Source organism: Aristolochia californica, unplaced genomic scaffold (assembly GCF_029961685.1).
Source record: "Aristolochia californica isolate CCGP_79_NKW_82.1479 unplaced genomic scaffold, dmAriCali1.0.hap1 SCAF_7, whole genome shotgun sequence".
NCBI classification, from domain to species: domain Eukaryota; kingdom Viridiplantae; phylum Streptophyta; class Magnoliopsida; order Piperales; family Aristolochiaceae; genus Aristolochia; species Aristolochia californica.
This window is the reverse complement of record NW_027182268.1, coordinates 1,809,510-1,832,805: the sequence shown is the minus strand read 5'-3', so window position 1 is coordinate 1,832,805 and position 23,296 is coordinate 1,809,510. Positions and strand designations below refer to the sequence as shown.

At 37.3% G+C, this 23,296-nt stretch overlaps 2 protein-coding genes across 2 annotated transcripts in view; one reads left to right on the top strand and one right to left on the bottom strand.

Moving 5' to 3' along the window:
- LOC137936178 (TOM1-like protein 3) overlaps positions 1-585 on the top strand; it is a 15,526-nt gene extending 14,941 nt beyond the window's left edge. Inside the window, exon 10 of the mRNA XM_068780742.1 lies at positions 475-585. Coding sequence (XP_068636843.1) covers positions 475-585 — 111 coding nt within the window. The remainder of the gene's footprint in view (positions 1-474) is intronic.
- Positions 586-629: 44 nt separating this feature from the next.
- LOC137937120 (threonine dehydratase 1 biosynthetic, chloroplastic-like) lies at positions 630-19,921 on the bottom strand. The gene is made up of 9 exons (XM_068782183.1): positions 19,336-19,921; positions 18,464-18,643; positions 18,108-18,377; positions 17,484-17,690; positions 17,070-17,318; positions 16,913-16,986; positions 8,333-8,450; positions 1,303-1,437; positions 630-1,076 (listed from the first exon to the last, which is right to left on the bottom strand). Exons 1-9 carry the CDS (start codon positions 19,786-19,788, stop codon positions 936-938), a joined length of 1,827 nt encoding a protein of 608 aa, XP_068638284.1. The 5' UTR covers positions 19,789-19,921; the 3' UTR covers positions 630-935.
- Between the last annotated feature and the right edge of the window lie 3,375 nt (positions 19,922-23,296).

Below are 23,296 nucleotides of genomic sequence, written 5' to 3'. Positions count from 1 at the left end.
GGATGCCTCCATGGTAGTACTGGTTGGAGGGAGATGTATTCATCACCTGGATGTGCAGCTTTTTTTAATGTATTATAGTTTTGGTTCCATCGACGATTTCATTATCTGTTCCAATTGTCAGCTGAAGAATCACTCTTGTTAATGAATTGAACAAGTCGATTTATTTACTGGATGTCGCATATATATATTTTAAACAATTTTCTCCTTGATCAATTTTTTTTTATGTATGAAGTATAAAAATAAAATGTTAGATTGGGAATCATATGATTTGCATAAAACCATAAAAGAATTGATCCAAATACTGTTATGAATAGGCTTTTATGAATGCTGTAGATCTGATTGGGTATATGTAATCCATTTTATACAGATTGGAGCAATTATAAATTGGGCTCAATTTTGTTGAGAAGAATAACATTTAAAACTCTGTAAAAAATCTTTTGAATTCCTATGAAACATTCTCAAAAATGTCTGTAGATCGTAGCCAACGTGCTTTTGCAATCAATGAGGACTCAGGCTCTCATTTCTTCATTCTTCAGGATAAAAACAACTCGATTTTATGACCAGAATCATGCCAAAGGGTATTAGTTGATGATTCGATGCCAGAATCCATTTCACAAAGTTGACAAAATAATTCTTAAAGATATATATACTAATTATAAATTATTTGCTATTTGGTTTGGTTGAGTAATTGTCAACCAAAATTATTTAGAAGACAGGTTTCAAACCTAAAATAAAATAAGACAAGATTTTCACCAGATGAAGAGTTAAACCAGAAGAAAAAAACCGAGGGCGATAAACTAAGGATGTACTACAATGCTTCAGAAGATCCAGGCCAAGGCCAATACTGAACATGGCTTCAAAACCAAGAGAGGCCACCACAGACCTGTTCAACTCCGTTACTGTCTGCGATAATGATTCGATTACCCACTTCTTACTCAACGCATCAAAAGATGGAAAGCTTCATTATTCATCTCAAGGGCATATTCATATCCAAGGTTACGTGCATGCTCTTGGAACTCATCCATCTCAGAGGCAGGAACTTGGATACCCACCAATACATTTGCGCCAGTATCACCCTACCATAGAAAGAGAAAAATACTTCAATCATAACGAGTTGAACAACATCATTGCTAACTCAAGGTAGCGGGAATTCATAGCACACATTGTAATCATGTGAAAAGGGTCCAGGCTCTCAAACTCAAGAAGTATCTATCAGATATATATCAGACAATTGATGAAAAGAGAAAATGTAGAAAAGCATAACAGATGAGAAAAAGAACAAGTTGGCTTCCAAGATAATACCTGGGCACGGTAGTGGAAGAGACTGATATTCCAACGTGGGCTGAAGATATTCAAAAACTTCATCAAGGTACCGGGCCTTTCTGGGAAGACAAATCTGCAAAGACACTCATTCTCAACATCTGATCGTCCGCCCAACTGCAAATTAAAAACCAGTGAATGAGAATTGCACCAATAATTCATCACCATTTTGCAAACTCCAAAAATCCTCAAGAGACAATCATATAGCACCAGTGATGTTTTAAGCCTTGCGAGTTCTTGAAAGTTTTAGAGGTGGACATGGGAATCCCTATAGTTTCCCTTTACCAAGCTTGTGAAAATACTTCAGAATATTAGTCACAAATTTAGTATCGTGAAATCAAAAGCCCATTTCCTCCACTTCAGAAAGCAATCCACTCTTCATCTTCTAAATTTTGTTGATTAAAGCCGTTAGCAACATGTCCACCATAGTGGCCTTCCAGCGTTATTATTTCCACACGAGTATTTTCACAGAAGTATTTTGATGCTTGAAAAATGGCACAAAGTTTATTGCCTCGCTTGCACCTCATCCTTGTCGAGAAAAAAACAAACAGTAAACTGAAAAAGAAGTTAATCATAGAAATAGTGAACTTAGAGGATGAGAAATTGCCAAATGTACTGCAATAAAAAAAGATACACTTGCAAAATTCTCCAGCATCATGAAAACCAAATCCTATAATAGACTATCCTTTTTATATATGGGTATTTTTAACTCCATTGAGACTTTTTATTGGTACCCTTGGGTTTTTTATCGCCGTCTTGTAAATGACAAGCATTACCCACTTTAGTGATTGCTATCACCATAATATTTGTTTAAAATTATTTGAAGTTGGTTTTGACTTATGTTTTATCACCCATTTCCACCCTTTGAGACTATGTACAGTTTCATACTCATCCTTGGGATACCGTGAGGAGGATATTATTACTACATCTATTTTATTTGTTTCAAACTAGGAACACTGCCATTACCTCCCAGCTTGAGGAGTGTTGAAAGATATGAATATGTTGGAGTATCATTAATGTAATTAGTTTATGTTTTTTGTCTCTTCTTTATTCTTACCAGGGTGAAGGATATAATTGTAATATTGGTACTTTTATTATTTATAAATAGAGCATAAGGGAGAGGGTTTGGACTAAGTCAACAACCCTAATTCTCCAACCTCTTTCTCCTTCTCCAAATTCGTCACTCTTCTTCTTTTCCTCCTAAACATTCTCTCCACAACTCTCCTTCTTCTTCTCACCATTTAATCCTCTTCTACTTTGATTATATATCATGAAATCATATGTTTTAACAAGATGAAACATTTATCTTTTATCCAAAGGAGAAACAATCGGTAAACCTCTTGTTGAGATCAAGACGTTATCAAAATCATCTCATGAAAAGTAGAAAAACAAAAGACACTTATCTTGCTTGCTGAGACTTGCTTCACCAACAATGAAGCTTGATAAAAGCTTACTTAATCACCACCTTAATGTCGAGATCCTAAACCCAATGCCCTGATACCATATTGAATTTAGGATCCCATGATAAGGTCCTCGAGTAGAGGGTGAGAAGGAGGAGAGGGAGAAGAAGAGGAGAAAAAAGGAGAGGAAGAAAGAATAAAAGAGAGAAAGAGAGAGACGACTAGAGAGAGATGGGGCTCAAGAGAGCTTGAGAGAAAAGAGAAAGAGGCTAGAGATGAATTTGAGAGAAGAGGGGACACTTAATGATATAATGCTTGCCTTGAACCTCTATTTATAGCTTATAAAGGAATGTTACAATGACTACAATGCCATTAAGGCTACAAGTTTTCAAAAGGAAAAGGCATAAGTAGACATACATCATCTTACATAATTACACCCTTGTGCCATCCTTATGAGAAGAGCACGTAATTACACCCTTTGTGCCACTTAATTACCTTAATGCCACTTGGGTTATCTTCCAACATAAAACACTATATAAGAATCTGGTTGGGAAACTTATATATGTCATAGTTACATGCCTTGATATATCATTTGCAATGAGAGCAGTAAGTCAATTTATGGAACACCCACAGAAGGTCCACCTAAAAGCAACGCAGAGAATTTTGAGATATCTAAAAGGGGCCCCAAGAAAAGGTCTCTTCTTTAGAAAAAAATGGTCACTTGAAAATTGAGGTTTTTTCTAATGCAAAGACTATGCCGGGTAAAAGTTAGACAGAAAATCAACTACAGGTTATTGTGTCTTCCTAGAAGGCAATTTAATCAACTGGAAGAGTAAAAAGCAAAATATGGTGACTAGATCCAACGCAGAAGCTATGGCATATATTGTTAATGAGCTCATGTGGGTGAGGTTGGTATCTAGGGAATTGAGCTTTCATGAGAAGGAAGTCATAACTATATTTTGTGATAACCAGGTTGTTATATTCATTGCTAGCAATCCAGTTTTTCATGAAAGAACAAAACACATAGAGGTGGATTGTCATTTTGTTAGAGATGTGATGAAAAAAGAAGTGATCACCCCGTATGTTCGATTGACAGATCAACTTGGAGATATTTTTACCAAGGTATTAGGGAAGAGTTAATTCATGACATTTTGTGACAAGTGGGGCTTCATGGATATATATGCTCTAGCTTGAGGGGGAGTGAGAGAAAATCAGCTCAAGGGTATTTTGGTCATTTTACATGATCGGTTATTTTATATTACTACACTATCTTTCATAATAAAAAAAAAAAAAATTACTATACTATCTTACTCAGCATGTTTGATTTAGTCTACGTGCAAATTTTTATATTCATACAAAGAATAGAATAGGAGCTATAGGGAATAAGTGATTTTATGTATATAGGGACATTTTTTTTGTAAATTGTCCAATTAAACCTAATAAATAGCATTGGGGTTGTGCACTACCCCCAACGCAGCTCATTCAGAGCTTCTCTCAACTCTCTCTCCTCTTTCTCTCTCTCCACCTTCAAGTTTCACGTATTTTACAGTAAATCACTATTCAAATGCAATTAGGAGGTTTACTAGTATATTTTGATGATGTAATTTATTTGGTAAGTTCATTGTTGGTTTAGTCTATAAATATGGGAAATCTGCAGTAACGTTAGATTAGTTTTGATGATTATTATAAGTTTTTTCCTTTTAGTTACACCATTGTTTCTCTTCTCTTTTGCTAAGAACTGCTTCTTGGTAGATTTTTCTCTTGTGCTAGCTACTGCTAGTTACAAAACCACCTGAAAATTCAAATCCTTCCCATAGAAATTGAAAACCAGGATTCCTAGAGTTGAGAAGATAGAGGTTAGGTTACTCATATTCCAGCCTTGTCCAAAACTTTTTCTTCTTCCTCTTCATTCTAGCTCAAACCCTTCTAGTTATTGTCCTTTCTTTCTCTTATGCTGAGTGCTATCGTTGGTTTCCAAACAGGTTCCATTCAGAAGCAAAGAAATTTGGCATGGATGCTCCATGAATCGACCAGGTTTAGCAGTTTAAATTTTTAGAAAGCTTCAGGCATCTCACTACTCTCTCTCCCTTCCCAGCTCCTCTGAATGACCTTCAATGGCTTTTAAAGCTCAAATTCAATCTAGTGAAGACTCCATCATAGCAACGTTTGACAGGGTCACCTAAAGAATGGACAGTTTCATATGCTGACTGTATAGAGGCATAAATCACCAATCCTAGAGTTGCAGAATACAGCTCGTGCCTCAAAGGAACGTATTCTAACCACTATGGCACAGCTCCTCCAATAGGGTATAATAGGTAAGAAACAATAGTCAGAGCAGGCGTTAGGTTCTAAGCCTTCCCCTCAGGCCGAACCAATTGTTATTGTCAAGGAGAAGGCTTTGTCCTTGGCAATCAAGCAAACAAGCTCTACATTTCAAGGCAGCCTATGGCCCCACCTTCCCTAAGTACAAGGCCGATGAAGACCTGGCCGACTGGACTTCCGAAGCACCTCAGTTTTTCACATACCAAATGAGTGCTGAAGATGAAAAAGTACAATTGGCCTCTTTCGACTTTGAAGGGGAGGCTCTCACATAGTTTCAATGTCATACCAGGACACAGCCCTCACTAACATGTGCGTCTGCTTTGAACATACTGCATATCAGAATTTTCATGGGGCACTACCAAGTTGCATCAGACCAGTTCAAACCATTCCTACGAAGTCGATTTTGAAAAACTAGCTCACCATGTGCATTAGAGTGAGAAGGCCCTCACAGATGCTTTATTAGAGGCTTGAAGCTAGAAATTGGGGATGATGCCCAAATGTTCCAATCAACTAGCCTCACAAAAGCCTTAAAGCTTGCAAAAATGCAAGAACAAAAACACCAAAATCCCAAGAACCAGCGATTGGCAATAGCTGCACCCAGTGGGGTCTGCCCTGGCACTGACAATTGAAGACCATTGAAGTGGCTGATCAAAGCAGAGATGGATTTCCACTGTTCCCAAGAATTATGTTTTAATTGAGATGAAAATTTCTTTCCAGTCACCATAGTAACAAATTCAAGCTCTATATTGATGATGACTAAGAGGAAGCTGATGTTGAGGACAGTGGCTGGCACAAGCGGTCATTCAAAGCCGAAAATTTCTTTCCAGTCACCGTTGTAATATTCAAGCTCTATATTGGTGATGACAAAGAGGAAGCTGATGTGGAGGACAGTGACTGACACATTCAAAGCCGAAGCCGGACCTCAAGATCGAGTTTGAGTTAGGTGGGCTACAATGATAGAACTCTTATGTAATTCTAGAAAGTTAATAGGGTTCTTTTAAGGAATTCAGATGTAATAGAGGGATCAAGGGTAGTCTCATCATTATTGGCAAAATTGTTAGGGTTTGGAGAAAAGAGAAGGGGATACAGGTTCTCTAGTTCTCTAGTTGCTTGTCAGAGTAGGAGTCTATGTTAATTTACTTTATATGTTAAAATTTGGAGTCTAAATATGAATGAAAACAGTTCAGATAGAGGACAACTAAGTTCAACCCTCGTTTCTGTTTTTTGTTTTGTGTCTGCTCTAGCCTGGCTTCCTGCAACAGCCACAACTTTATCTTCTTCCTCCTCGTTCAAGTTCAAAACCTTCTAGTGCTCGTCCTTTCTCTCTTTTAGGTCTAGTGCTACCATTATAACTTACTCTCCTTAGCCGTGCTGCTACTTTGCTTAGTCATCTTAGCAGTCCATAGAGCAAGCCGGACAGCAATCCAAGGGGACAGTAGCATGACAAGAAACATGGCAAAGGAGAGGAATTGATTAGTTGTCTGAGAAAACTGACCAGCCACAAACACTCATTTGAAAAAAATGTTAAACCATAATATATACATAGTTATTCCAGCATTTCTTTTCTCCTCTCATCGCCAAGGGACTCTGCTATATTAAGCTGGGATCAGAGGGTGATCTCTACCTTCCTAGACACTGGCACACATATATGATGATTACTTCTAATTTTTAGAGTCCCACTTGTTCTCAATTGGCAACATACACTTACGGGTACAACAATTTAAGGGTTGAATATGTGTTTCTGATGGCACAGATGCATAGTGGCATAGTGACATAGAACATAACTCTATTGTTGAAGAAATTGCTGAAAACTATGAGGGCAAACTAAGTCATCCTAAACCATTGAAGGTTTATTAAATGAGGACGCAGAAAAGGAAAGAGGAAAACTGAAAAGACTGCTTACTTTTTCTGGTAAGACACTTTTCTGGAGTGTACTATGTTTCAGTACTTTCTACCAAAGGAAAGTCAACAAGTTTCTCTTTTATTATTTTCATAGTTTGTTAATGAGTCCCAATTAGGAAAGTTTTATTTAGAAAAGTGTTTGCTTAGTAGTGACTTTTATTAGTAGTCAACTTAGGAAAGTCATAAAGTGTTCATTGTTGGTAGTTCCTATTTAAGTTAATTACTGGAATTCTTTTCCAACATGTGGATTTCAATTTAGTATATGATTATTCAATTGCACAGGAAGGTATAGTCTTATGAAAGTTCTATTTTGGTGACTTTACTTATTTCAGCCAGTCTATAGATGTTTTAGAGTCTATAAATAGGTGAATTTGCTGTAAGTTTGGACAAGTTCTGAAATTAGTACACAATATTTCTTTCGGTTGCTGGAGCACCATTGCTTCTCTTTATTTTGCTGAGAATAGTTTCTTAGAGAGTTTTTCTCTCATATTAGCTACTACTAGTGACAAAACAGCACATGAAAATTCAAGTTCCTCTCTTGAAACTTTTTTTTAAATATCCTCTCTTGGAACTTGAAAACCAGGAATTCCTTAGAGTTGAGAAGCTGGTTGCTGGGTTACTCATGCACCAACCTTTGTTCCTCAACTTTGTTTCAGTAACTTTGGCGGTATTACATAGCCAAAGGTGTACCCCATTAGTGTTTTGCTGCAGGCATCTCGTTCCTCTTATTTAATAAGGCTTAAGGCTTGTCTTCACCCTTTTCTTGTATCATTTATCCCCAGTTCCTAAAAACTCATCAGTTTCTCAAGTATAATGCATCATCTTAAAGAAACAGTACATAAAAGCTGCACAATGCAGCCTACGCATGGTCCGTGTAAGCCTCTTCCTAAGAGATTTGAAAACAAAGACAACTTGGGCGATGATGTGGCAGAAAGTCAACAAGTCTACAAACAATGAAGGCAACAATCAACATTCAAAAAGAGGACTCTAGAGAGAAACATTAGCATAGGTAAGGGTTTGCCTAGTTTAGGCATGTTTTACACATGGTTGACATCCACCTCATAACTCGTGAGAAAATCTTCTCACATACATAGTGAAGCCATGTGATAAATACTATCCTTTTTCCTATTTCTTCCTAAGAAATTTTCTTAAACAAGAAAGGATACTAGGGGGCACCACTCTTGGGCTATTAAAGAAGGGGCAAGTAAGATACATAAGAATTCTTTCTAGAGCATGCACTGTGACCTTAGCATTTTATCATCATTTGAAGACTAAGAAAAGGAAAAAAAGTATTATAAGGGTAAAACTAGACAGCTATCAATATTATCACCAAGCCCTTTGAAAAGTTGTATAGCAACTAAGGCATCCAACTAAGTTAAGAGAATTACTAGATGTCGTAGATGATCTTTTGCCAAGTCATTGTTCGTAAGATCAATAGTCCGAAGTTGGGATTGCTTCATCCTTTCCACCATATCCCGCAATTCCTTTCCTGTGTGCACACCAACACTGCAAGTAATAGAATGAAAAATGTGAACTACTGCTTGCTCCAACTCCATAAGCACACTGCCTATAGAAAAGACATGTTAAATATCAAATAGGGTTATTTTAGTCATTTTACATTCTCTATATAAATCTGTAATAGTGTCAGCAAGATTAGTTTAGTATGAGAAGTCTATAGTCCAGATTTCATGTTATTTGGATGCATGGTTAGTGAGTTATAGAGCTTTACTTCTCAAAGGGTAATTATGTAATCAGACTCCAAGTCACTTAAGTGAACCAAAAAGAAGAGGGGGATGAACTCAGTCCCCCATTCATTGCCATTCCACACACTTTGATTCTCCTATGTCTGTCTTCTCCCTCTCTTTCTTCTCTCTTCTTTCATTTTACATCTTTTTTCATGGTATCAGAGCAAAAAGGTTCTAATTGAGAACCTGTGCAACACTCTCTCTCCTTTTCTGACACCTTTACTCTCCTGGAAAGGGGGTTTCAGGATTACTTCTGATCAAAAGTCAAGGTCAGATTTATCTAGTTTATTTCTATGCCATTTTGATGGCTTGTATTGCCAATTAAGCAGTTTCATGCTTAATTAGCATCCACAAGGGTTGTGCCTTGGTTTTTTTCCAATTGATGGGTGTGCAGGGTTCTAACCCTGTATCTGGAGCTTGCTTCATCTACAGGAAGACCGATGTCAACCTACTTTTTTAGAGAATTTCGCTTTTTAAGGGTTAAAGTTGATCTTATTCAAGGTGATTCACATGTTAATGATAGAATTAAGTGTATCGGTTCAAAACCCTAAACCCTAAACCCTAAGCCCTCACTACCTGCATAGGCATCGAGTTGTGTTCACTATACATCTTGATTGTGTTGATTACTTTTATTATCTATAAATGATTGTGGTGAGATAATCACTTCCACAAGAAAGTTACGGGGTTTAGGAGGGAAGGGCACCATTATGATCACTACAAAGAAGTTAAATGTTCAAAATTATCTCCATTGGTCTAAGTTAGTAAGAATTTATCTTAAGGCTAAAGGGAAATCAAAACATATTAAAGATGATCCACCACTCCCTACTACAGATAATTAGGAGGCAAAGGACAGCCAAATCAAAACCTAGTTACTCAATAATATGGACTCTAAGTTGAGGAGTCAGATTATGAATTGTGAAATAACTGAAGAAATGTGAATTTCACTTGAATTTTAGTATGTGTAGGAAAAAATCAATCTAGAGTTTACGAGTTGTATGCAAAACTATTTAGCCTTAATAGAGGTGAAAGAATAGTAACTAATTACTACAATGAGTTGCAAAACATTTTGCAGGAGAATGATATTTTTTCATTCTTTCACCACATACGAAAAAGAGCTTCGGAAACAACAAAGGCAGATCCAAGTAGCTAAGTTTCTGGATGATTTAGGACCAGAATTTGATGCAGTCCGAGCCCAATTACTTGTTTTTGATGATGTTCCATCGCTTTCCAAAGCATTTAATAGAGTCATGCATATAGGGACAGCATTTCCATCAAAAGAGAACAAAGAAGTTAAAGGAGTTGATGCAGCTGCCCTTAACACTCAAGGGCGACCAGAATCTGTAAAGAGCCATGGTATTAAGTGGTAGAGGCAAAGGTCGTGATAGTTCTGGTAGAGGTAGAGGCCACGGTGATGGCTAAAGTGATAAAAGGTGTGTTCACTATGCACGCACAAATCATTTTTCAGATGGATGGACGAATCATTTTCCAAATAAGTGTTAAGACAAGTTTGATAAACCAGCATGGCCCAACTCTTCTGTTCAAGACAGCAATGGAACCTCCACTAGTCAAGCAATTGGTTTTGTACCTGGTGCTCCTAATGAGCTCCAGTAGATCACTCAACGCAATTGCTCAGTTGGCTTCATTATCCTCCTCATCTACAACTACAGCTCAACCTACACTTCGTACAGCCACTATTGCCAATTCAAGTACATCTGCCTTATATGTGAGTCCAGTTTCTCCCTAGGTTGTTGACTCAAGTCGTTCGACACACATGTCGGGTATGTCATCTTTTTTTACAAATTTTAGTTCATACCTCTTCTTTTAAACATGTCACTCCAACTGATAGGTTTGTATCTTTAGTTCATGAAGTAGGTGAAATTCAGCCTAAACCATCCTTGTCATTAAAATTTTGATTATTTGTTCCTAAGTTTCCTATTATTTATTGTTAATTAGTCAACTTACAAAATTTTGAATTGCTCAATGTCATTCTATCCTACCCATTATATATTTCCAGATCTCACAACGAAGAGAATGATTGGTTTTGCACATGAGAGAGGAGGACTATATCACTTAGAAGGTTCATCACAACCAACTCTGTATGTTTTCCATGCCGCAATTTCACCTTTCCAATGGCATCTACAATTATGACATCCTTCTCCAACAAGTTGGTTAGCTATTTCTAGAACTATCGTCTAGTATATAGTTTAGTGCGAGTCATGTCAACTTAGGAAGCATCATCGAGCTTCATTTCCTTTAGTCAAACAAAAAGTAGTAGTCCATTTGAGATTAGTACATTTAGATGTATGAAGACCATGTCCAGTTCTAATGTTTTTGGATATAAGTACTTTGTTTTGTTTATTAATGATCTTAATCATTCTACTTGGGTTTGTTTATTAATGATCTTAATCATTCTACTTGGGTTTGTTTATTAATGATCTTAATCATTCTACTTGGGTATATCTCCTATAGGAGAAGTCAAAAGTATTCTATGCATTTCAAAACTTTTATAATGAAATAAAAACCCAGTTTGACGTCTCTCTTCGCATTTTTTGCACTGATATATGAATTAGCAATTTGATGTTTTTGTTAGAATCATGGGATAATTTATCAATCTTCATGTGTGCTCACTCCACAACAAAATGGAGTAGTAGAAAGAAAAAATTGTCATCTTTTAGAGGTCGGTGTAAAATGTTATATCATATGCAACTTCCCAAAACTTATTGGGGTTATGTTATTCTTATTGTATGTTTTCTTATTAACAGGATGTCTTCATTGATACATGGAGAAAATTTTCTCTCCAAATATGTTGATTTTCAGGACTCCATGAATTTAGCTCATGGAGACAAAGGGAGAGAGACTCATTGGGAGAAAACTGGAGGAAGAAGAGGTTATGGACTTGATTCTCCTTACCTTCCCCCTGAAGCTCTATTTATAGATTTATGAAACCAAAATATTACAATAATACCCCTGAACTTAGGGTTTAGAGTTTAAACCTTAGAACTTTTACATAATTACATCAAATGCCATCTCTATTAGATGACCCTTTATTTACCATCCTGCCATCAATGTATGTGGGCCTATGGACCTTCTCCTTAATCTATGGGCCTTGAGTCCGTCTTCAATCTCTCTTGGATTCATGGGTCTTCCTTGGTCTTATGGGCCTAGGCCCATCTTCTAATACACTTCAATATGTGAGTCTTCCTTGGTCGTGTGGGCTTGGGCCCTGTCTTCCAATACTCCCCCTCAAGCTGGGGGTGAGAGAACACCATGAATTCCCAGCTTGTTGCAAATGATGTATAAAATCTTCCTTGTATAATATGCCTTCATCTTCCAACACTCCTCACGCTAGTGCTCTCGTTTATGAGGCCCAGCTGGTATAATATCAGTAAGAAAAATCACTCCTACCGCTAAGACATTGATTTGAAGTGCCCACCTCCACCACCGTGTCCCTCCACTGGACAATGACTCTCAAGTAGTAGAGTAATATATGATATTAATGGAGGGTAGTAACATAAATATAACAATAAGTTCCTCCGTCATGGACTTCCAACCACAAAAATTTGATATTTTTAAGGGGATGAAGTTCCTCCGTCATGGACTTCCAACCACAAAAATTTGATATTTTTTACGGGGATGAAGGTCCTCCATCATGGACTCCCAACCACGATATTTTTGACGGGGTTGACAATAAATATAAAAATAAGTTCCTCCGTCATGGACTCCCAACCACAAATAAATTTGATATTTTTGACAGAGTTGACAATAAATAATGGTATGAGGCCACTTCTTCTTCAATAATACTGTCTCATCAAAAGAGACACAATAGCAGCAACTTAAATGGGCTTGGCTTGGGCCCACTTAACACGACCCAAAATAATCCTTGTAATATCACCTATGAAATAATCCAATGCACATATCTATACCAAATAATATGTTGACCAAGGAATAATTTGTCAATTTTTCAAAAATAATAATCCAGCCAGAGAAAAAAATTTACCAAGTCGTGCCAAAATCTTGGGCACGCATTCTGTGGCAGAAAATAAGTGACCCGAGTTGGTCGGGGTTGACCCAGTAGACTGGTGCAGTTGGTCGGCGGGGAACTCGGCTTGCTGGTCCGAGTTGACTCAGGCGCGCTGAACAGGCGCTGATTATTTCATGTTTCCTAACTTAGGAAACATGAAATATTTCTACAGTGCATCTTCTTCCCGACTTCCGAATAGAACGGAAAGAGAGAGTTCTTCGGGAGGAAAGTTTCCGAATAACAGCAATCCAGCAGAGAGATCTTGAAGATGAGACGGAAACAAAAACTTTCCGAAATAAGAGACATCACTGGGACGAAGGCAACTTCCGAAAAATAGCAACACATAGCTGGTGCTCGGGAAGCTTGGCGGTGCCAGCAGAGTGAATAATTCTCAGAGAGGCGGCAAAGGAGTCTTCGTTTTCGACTTGGCTTCCCTTTGCGCTGCCCGGTGTTACTTCTTCTTCGGCAAAAGTGCCAAACAGAGAACAACGAAAAAAACGCAGCAGCAGTCGTTTTCTCGTTCATGGTGTCATCGTCTTCGGCAACGGCGACGTGACCTTTGGCCCCCGACTAAATGGCAACCCATCGACAACAGTAGTTGTTTTTTTTTTTTTTCTCTCTTGGCGCCGACAGACTCTCGACGGAAACAGTCCAGAGACGCACGGCGCCGAACAGAGTGGTCGTCTTCCTCCCCGCGACCCTGGCTACCGAACAACACGGGACAGCAGAAAAAACTCGGCAGACTGGTGGGGCTTGGTTTCAATTGGCAGAAAAACGATCCAGCAAAGAGATCTTGAAGACAGAAACGGAAACTTTTCAAACAAGAAATTTCTGAAACCTGCTGTTAAGCAGCAAAGAGGCCGACACTTCAGAAACAGCAACGAGAATCGAAAAAATATTCTTCTTAAAGAGATATGTATCTGCCGTTAATGAAATGTCCAAACAGTAAACCAAACCGAAACATTTGCTTCTGAAAAAAAACCACGATCTGGCTGGCAATGTAAAGTAATGGTAATACGATCTACTGGAAATATAACCAGTTGTAGCCTAGCAAGAACAACTTCGGACGGCAATCAGACGGCAAGAGACGAGCAGCGCTGGTGATGAGATTCCAACGGAAGGCAACCGAGACACAAAGGAGGTCTAGTGCAAAAAAAAAAACTAGTCAAAGAACCAATCAAAACTAACAAGATGACGGGAAAAAACTAATCCAAGAATCAAGAATCAATAAAAACTAATAGCAAGATGATGAGAAAAAAACTAAGGAACGGTAGAACAAAGAAAATATGGGTTTTTTTAATCCAAAAAACCATGGATGTGAGTCCTGAAAATCAAAGCTCTGATACCATGTTGATTTTTAGGACTCCATGAATTTAGCTCATGGAGAAAAAAGGAGAGAGACTCATTGGGAGAAAACTGGAGGAAGAAGAGGTTATGGACTTGATTCTCCTTACCCTCCCCCAGAAGCTCTATTTATAGATTTATGAAATCAAAATATTAAAATAATACCCTAAACTTAGGGTTTATGGTTTAAACCCGGGAACTTTAACATAATTACATCAAATGCCATCTCTATTAGATGACCCTTTATTTACCATCCTGCCATCAATGTATGTGGGCCTATGGGCTTTCTCCTTAATCAATGGGCCTTGAGTCCGTCTTCAATCTCTCTTGGATTTATGGGTCTTCCTTGGTCTTATGGGCCTGGGCCCATCTTCTAATACACTTCAATATGTGAGTCTTCCTTGTTCGTGTGGGTTTGGGCCCTGTCTTCCAACAAAATACTGAATCCAAAGGCTACATTTTTTTCTCTTTGTCCTTGTACCTTTGATTGTGCATGCTTTGTAACTGTATTTGGCTCCTTTATTAATAAATTTTCTCCTCAAACAATTAAATGTGTGTTTCTTAGATATTCTCATACACAGAAGGGATATAAGTGTTATTGTCCATCCACGAAAAATATTTACATATGCCGATGTGAAGTTCTTTGAGGATGCTCCTTTTTCCTATATCGGACAAGGTATCTATTCTGCCTCATGATGATATAAGTATTTTTTCTCTTAGATCTATGGAGGATGTTCCTAGCCAGTGGCTCCATGTTGCAACACCAAAACAATTACAGGTTTATCGCCGATGGAAGAGCTTTAAGACACCAACAAAAGTATCCTCTCTCTTTCTCTCCTATACCAAAATCCTCTTCATCTTCGACTCATCAAGTAAATGACTTAGATCTTCCTATTTGTCTTCGCAAAGGTGTCCATATGTCCACTAAACATCCTCTTTCTCATTTGTATCATTCGATTCTCTTTCTAACCAATTCAAAACATTTGCTATGTCCTTGTCTTCCCATGTCATTCCTTCTTCAGTGCAAGGGACCCTGGTATTTCCTCAATGAAAGCAAATTATGGTTATTGAAATGGAGTCTTTATATGACAGAGGTACATGGACATTATGTAATCCACCTTCTAATGTTGCAGTTGTCAGAAGTTGGTGGGTGTGTATTGTAAAATATCAAGCCAGACTAGTGGCTAAGGGATAGACTCAGACTTATGGTGTAGATGTGTTTGAGACCTTCTCGCTTGTTGTTAGACTAACCTCTGCTAGAATTCTTGTGTTTGGTAGTCAATCAAGGATGGTAATCGTTGAGCTGAGTATCAAAACTGCCTTCTTATATGGGATCTAGAAGAAGTGTATATTAGAGCAACCTCTAGGGCATGTTGCTCAAGGGGAGACTGGGAAGTGTGAGCAGATTAAAAAAGGTAATCTAGGGACTCAAGCACTGCCTAGAGCGTGGCTTGATAAGCTCAACCAGGTAGTAGAGCCTTTTGGTTTTTGTCATAGTCATTGCGATCACTCGCTTTTTGTTAAGAAGAGAGCATTTGGAATTGTAGTATTGCTTGAGTATCTTGATGATATCATTTTGTTAGGAAGTGACAAAAGGGGAATTAAAGAAGTGAAGGAGCATTTGGCTAAACATTTACAAACCAAATATTTGGGTTCATTGAAATACTTCCTTGGCATAGAAGTTACTCAAAGTAAGGTTGGAATTGTATTAAAGCAAAGGATGCATGTTACAGATATACTATAGGAATATGGCTAGTTAAAGTGCTAAATTTGCAAAGAAATCGATGGAGGTTGGTAATGATCTTCATAATGCGAACAGTGGTGAGCCCAAAGATAAAACAATGTATGAGAGGTTGGTAGGGAAGCTGATTTATATCAAGGTTACATGTCTTCATATATCACTTGTGGTAAGCGTGGTAAATCAGTTCACGGAATGTCTACGTAAAGTTCATTTGGAAGCTACTTAGAAAATATTGAAATACTTAAAAGAGTCGTTTGGAAAAGCATTGTTGTCTGAGCCTCATAGTCATTTACAGATAGAGGTTTTCTCATATGCAAATTATGTAGGATCTAAACTAGAAAGAAAGTTTACTATTGGGTATTGTGTATTTGTAGGAGGAAATTTAATAGCTAGAGGAGTGAAAAGCATAATGTGGTGACCCGTTCAAATGAAGAAGTCGAGCACAAAACTATGGCACAAACTGTAAGTACACTAATGTGGGTTAAGTCTATTCTCCAAGAGTTGAACCTATATGTTGTAGAATCCATTACTATGTACCATGAAAACCAGGCAGCTACTTTATTGCAAGCAATCCGGTGTTCCATGAGTGACCGAAAAATATAGAGGTTCACTCCCCTTCATCTAAGATACTATAATGAGGAAGGAAGTTGTTATACAGTTTGGTGACCAACTTGTTGATATCTTTACCAAAGCTTTAGGTAAACATGAGTTTGGGATATTTTGTAACAAGCTATGGCTTCTAAACATACATGCTTCATCTTGAGGGAGAGTGTCAAATATCAAGTAAAGGTATTTTAGTTATTTTACACTAGAAGTCTAGTCCAGATTCATGTTATTTGGACGTATGGTTAGTGAGTTATAGAGGTTTATGTCTCAAGGGGTAGTTATGAAATTAGACTTCAAGTCACTTAAGTGAAATAAAAGGAAGAGAGACTCGAACTCGAGCACCATTTAATGCACTCTAGTTCTCGAATCTCTCTTTCTCTTCTCCCTTTCTCTCTTCTTTCTTCTCTTATTTTACATCTTTTTTCAACATAATTTTGGGAAAAACTTGTGTTTTTTTCTCTTATAGAAAGAGTAGATAATTCATAAGTTAACAGATTGAATCTTCTCCTACCTGTACATGACTATTGCTCCTTTCTTACTGGCATCGTATCTATACTTGAACTCTGTAATATTTACTTCACCCACCTTGCAAAAGCCAATAGATGGTTGATAACAAATTAATATAATAGCTCTGACTGAGAAGACAGATGAATAAGGCTTCTTGATACCTGTTCAGCAAAAATTTTAAAACTTCCAGGCTCCTCAGGCATGAAAGTTGCAAGGACAGCCTCTGTATTCCTACCAACATCAGCGAGCTCTGTAACCAACCTCAGCCTGTCAAAATTCATATTTGCACCACTAGTAATTGCTACAACAGCTTCATCTTTAAGACCATAGTATTTGCAGTAGGCCTCTGCACCCGCTAAAGCAAGAGCCCCAGCAGGCTCTAGAATACTCCGTGTTTCCTCAAACATGTCCTGTAGCATAAACATGAAAATTTTGCAAAACTTCAAGCTTCGAGCAGAAAGTCAATTATATTCACCAACCCTTGTTTTGTGCTTAGTAAATGAAAGAGTAAACAATCACTTCACAAAATACACAAATATATAAATAAATAATAAAAATTAAAAAAGGTAGATTACCTTTATCGATGCACAAATAGCATCACGACTAACTAGAACAACTCCATCTACTAAATCTTTACACAAACGAAAACATTCTTCTCCAACTACTTTCACTGCTACACCATCCGCAAAGCCTCCAACCTGGTCCAGTATGACTCTTTGTCCGTGGTGTAATGATAATGCCATTGCATTTGCATCAAAGGGCTCAACACCTATTATTTTTACCTACAAGAAAGGCTAACATGGTAAATGCTTTTATCATATGAGTGGCTTCTTAAAGAATTGAAAATATCTAAGGTATTATTTTAGTTCCTTTCCACATGGATTGAAGATACTATGATACTGGTCATGTTTCTGGACAAAAAGTTTGAATCTATACCTAGTAAACAAGAGATTTGAGTAGGAAGGCACATATTCTCTAGTTTTGCAGGAACATGCATTTGTATTCTAAAATTGCTCTGTGAAAACAGCCATTCTTTGGTTCCCCAACAAGCAGAGTTTTGCTTAATAGAAATTTATCACCTACCCAATCGAATCATAAGGGGGGGCAAACAGTCGTTTTGAGCATCTCATGAACATATTTAACATCCCATTTCAGAATATTTTTGTGTCATGTAAAGAAATAAATAAGACCTTACCAACCTCTGGTCTAACCCACTTCATGTAAGCAGCAATGCCTGCTATTAATCCACCACCACCAACAGGAACAAAGACAGCATGTAAAGGATCTTTGAATTCACGAACAATTTCCATGCCGATGGTGCCCTGGCCTGCAATGATGTCTGGATGATCAAAAGGGGGTATGAATATGAGACCATCCTTCTCACTGAGATTCTTTGCATATGCTTGTGCTTCATCATAGGAATCACCCACAAGTTTAACTGTTGCACCTAATCTCTGAACAGATTTCCACTGAGGAATGAAAGAATGGCAATCAGACAAAAGCACTGGGAGAAAAAAGAATCACTCACACTTATACAGTTTACAGACAAAAATACCTTGATTTCTGGTGTTGTCACAGGCATAACAATCACAGCATTGCAATTTAGCTTTTGAGCTGCTAATGCTACGCCTTGGGCATGATTTCCTGCCGATGAGCAAACAACTCCTTTGTCCAACTGGTCCCTAGGCAGCTTAGCCATCATATTGTATGCTCCCCGCAACTTAAAGGAGAAGACCTACATATTGAATCAGCGAATACAATTATAGTATTTCCCCTATCATGGTTCTAGAAAACCTACACATTGAATGAATGAAGCAATTAATACATTTCCCATTCATGATTCTAGAAACAACTGAAATGCCATATAACCAGTCCATACGTTTCAAAGATATGTGTGAAGCTGAAATTTGAGATCTGAAGGGCACAGCTTAAGCTTTATAAGAACCCGTTTTATCATGTAGTAGATTCGTGACTTAGCCCTACACATTGAAAGACCCTACACTCCAAACTTCAAAATGGAAAAACTGCATATCCTTGCGCCTGAGTTCATTCTACTCTGACCCTTCATATAAATTTCCAAATATCTAAATGTGTTTGATTCATTTATCTGGTGGATGTTGAAGTCTGCACTTTCTCTTTCAACGACGCAAATCGGAAATGCCATTACCAGCAAAAGCACACGCGCAAAATTTGACTACTTGTTGTCCCTAAGGGATTCCTTTCCACCACATCGCGAAATATATAGAAAACAGAAACCAGCAAACATCTTGACCGAGGGATTCTTCCTTCACAATTGTTCAATGCAACGAAAATGTTAGATTTCAAGACGAGAAGTCGCACACACGTAAAGAAATGAGCATTCGTATCATAAAGAGGCCAAGAATCTTACAGTTAAGAACGACTAAAAACGGGAAGAGAGCGACTAACCTTCTGGTCATCCTCCCTCTTGAGCCACACTTGAACTCCCAGCCGCTCGGAGAGTTTGGGCGCAAAGTCCAAGTCAGACACTTTTGCAACGTCATATACATTGGAAGAGAGAATGTTGGTGAGATAGGACATGGCGTTGGGTAGTGCGTCATTTTGATTGGGGTTTACAGTTCTATCCGAGATGGCACCGAGGTATCCACTCTCGTACTTCAGCGACTCGGAAGCAACTCTCTTTAGCGGAACACTCTCCACCGTCTTACTGTTCGGAACGACGTGAGCACCGACTTTCTGAGAGACCTCCGCAGCCTCTCTGGCAACGGTGGCCGCTATCGACCTGTCCCTCTTTATAGGCTCTTTCAGATTTCTGCAAAAAAGAACGGTGGAAGACGATGAGACGCACACGGGAAGACGCAGAGCCACGCGCGGCTGCGATGCAAAGGAGATGGACTCCATAGGCGGCGCAGAGTGTGTGAGGGATTGGCGCCCGTCGGAGAGACTCAAGGGCGACAATGATTTAAAAGAGGCAACGTAAGAAAGACACCAATCCAGGTTTTCTGATATTTCCCGTCCATGTTCGACGTTTTTCCCTCAATTAGCACGTTCTTTCAACAAAGTGGCTCTGAGGTTCAACGAAAGATAAGCATTCAAAGCTGGCTGTCACGAGGTTCCGATGGAGACTGCTTGAAATTAAACGTGTCTACCATGAATTTAAATAAATTTGACATAGGTATTTTTCCATTAAAGTATTGGTGTAGTTTGTAACACAATAGTTGATTATATAGAATATATTACACATACTTATTGTTTAACATAGTATTATTGCGAATCTATACTTGTAATTTTGTCCACTAACAAAAAATTGCACTTTACCGTGTAACACAATGTTACATGTATCCATAACACATTATTTTAGCCTACCAACATAGATGGCTACAATAAACACATGGTAACAAGATAGTCGTCTCTCATCATTGTAGGTGTCTCAAATGTCTTAGATAGATAGATAATTAGAAACTTTGATACTTTTATCTTTTCCTCTTTGGCCTTACTTCTAGAACAAAAATAAAAACCGACATGGGAAGAGGGGTATTTCTCTCTCTAAATTTCAAGTTCCTTTGTAAGAATCTGCCTTTTGTTTTTTGCTTACTTATTACAATTGATAGGGTTGGATTTTAATGGGTCTCTGCAATTTTTTCATTTTTGTTTTGTGTGTTTGTGAATTGAGTGGTTATGTATTGCCTGACAATGAACTGAAATCTGGTTTTTCCCATAATTTTATTCTCTCTTTTTTTTTTTACTATTTATAATTTAGGTTCATGGCTTTGCATGGTAGTTATGCTGAGTCTAATGAGTAATGATTTAATGGTGGGCATTTCCCTTTTAAGTTCACTATCCATTTCATTGTAACAATTGGTTATGGAATATGTTTGTAGTACATTGCTTATCTTCTCCTAAGATGAGGGTAAGATCGTTGAAGCTCAAAACTAGTGGGAAGAAATGCTATCTCTATGTTAATCTTGTTTTGCATTCTTTATTATTTTTGTTGTTTAATCGAGCCAGAGTTTTAAGGTGGCATTTTGTTCTATCTTGTTGGGTGTTGCATATTTAACTTTACTCTTGATGAGAAACCAAAAACAAACTTTTTTTTCTTATTGGGTGTTGTAGCTCCAACGTCTTTGTGACTGACTAATCCTTAGAGCTATTTCTGTAAGATGAAATAACTAATAAATGTCTCCTCTAATATTACCATATCTTTGAACTGGTAAAATTGCATAGGACGTTTTGTAGAAGTAAATTAAATGTTTTTATATCTTCAACTTTTTTTTTTGTCTCTTCATCCCACTGGGTTACATTTTGCTCTTAGGTGTTGATTCTTATTTATATTTTTATGTATTTTAATGCCAATCACTCTTGCATATCAAAAGTTCTGAATCACAAAGATATTGCGAGGTTGGAAGGAATTAGCTCAAAGTCAACAAGTTTTTGCCTTTAATGGTGGTCCTTTGCCAAGAGTAAGAGGAACCTCAAGTGTCGGGGCTCATATTTTGCCACCATTTCCATCAGTCTGAAGTTCGTTTTGTGTGCTTTTTCCCTAGACCACATATTACTAAGTTTTTTCCTTTGCTTTTTGTCGTATGTTTGTGCTTGTTCATTCTCAACTTTCCTTTCCTTTTACTTTCTTCAATTTTTAAAGTTGCTCACTTTGCAAGTTAGATTTTCCCATTCCATGGATTACATAATTTCTTTAGATAGAAAAGAATGTCTACTTATCTTGATTTTAGTGTTGTGTATAAATAGGTCAAGTTGCTTTATAAGTATTCAACTACAGTATGGTAGTTCTTCTAGATTGATAGATGTTTCTATTGTGTTTTAAAGCTTAATATGATTTTTGGATGTTAATATTGCATTTGCAATCTTGATAAAAAAAAAACCTACATAACATTGTGCTTGTACAATAGAGAAACTTTGTGGTCTAATGGTATGGCACCAGGCAATTGGAGATTTGGGTTTAAGTCCCAACAAAGTTATTTCATTTGCACTTTGTCGATTGAATACTAAATTCTTTTGATTTTCTTAACTAACTATACCAAAGATATGCAAGAATGACCTTGATATCTATAGTGGAAAGGATTTTGGTAGCTAAAGTTGAATGTAACTCTTTTGGGATTTGAACCTAGAATCTCTATAAATAGTGGTGTTACACCCTTTAGGCGAAGCATTGAAAGAGTTATAGAAAAAGTCTAAAAATAGAGTTCCTAAACCATTCAATAGCTATCAGAGATGCAATTGTAGGTTTTGAAAATCTCCATGGATCTGCCAACTCATTTTTGAATAATCAAAATCTCCATGATTTGAATTGATATTTGGAAAACAGTTGAGAGTCTATCAAAGAGAACATTTTTAATTTAAAAAAGAAAAGTTAAAGTCTAACAAAGCTTTATACTTCAAAATTTGAAACTATTCACACAAGAGAAACACTATATAGCTAATAAAAATTCAAATATGAGAAGAAATTCATGAAAGCATACAACATTCATATAGTTATAAGTTGTAAGGAAACAGTTGCAGTCATTTTTCTTGTGTGGGTTCCTTTAATTACTATATATATTGTTATAGGTCATAAAGAATCAGTCGCCCCTCCTGATATTATAGAACTCTCAGTTTTAGATTAGCACCCTTCTTCTATTGCGTTTATCAAGTCTATCCTACTTGGCAAGAGAACTATGAAAACTTAATGCATGGGCTAAAATCAACTCCTTCCTAAATATGGCACTCTTTTTCTTGTGAGGTTAGAAAAGGGCAGGTGTCAAAATCTATTTAAAACCACAATAAATAAAAGACTTTATTGGGAATCAATCGTAGATGCTATGGTTAAACTAGTGCCTTATCCAATAGACCACAAAGTCTTCAACGACTCTTAAATCTTCTAATACAAAATTCATGGGTTGTCTAATAGATAAACAAAATGCATGAGGAAGGATTAGGATCAAATGATCTTGCATTTTAATGCATACAGATAATTGCACCTTGGAGATGATTTCTCATTGCAACAATTTTCTAGACGTTCTACCACAATCTAGTTTTGGGTCCATAAAGGATGCCACCTGCAAATTTTGTTGCAAATCAAGGTTTTTCAATCTCAACCGTGTCTATGATTGAAAGAAAAAAAGAACCTAGTAAGGAAACATTACAATGTTGCATACAAGTCACTTGAAAAGACCATCTATATAATTGTCAATAAGAATTACCACAAACTTCATTTCGCTTGGTATTTTAGACATGAGGTTATACGTGTTCATCTAATGCTATAGAAGTAGATTATGTGGAAGAATAATATGAATGTTTTTTGAACTATTTACCTTGTAAGTAATTACGTGGAAGAAGAAAGAATGGAATAAAAAGAACATGATAATAAATTAAAAAGAAAGAAATCAGGCAACATTGGAGAAAGTAAATATGA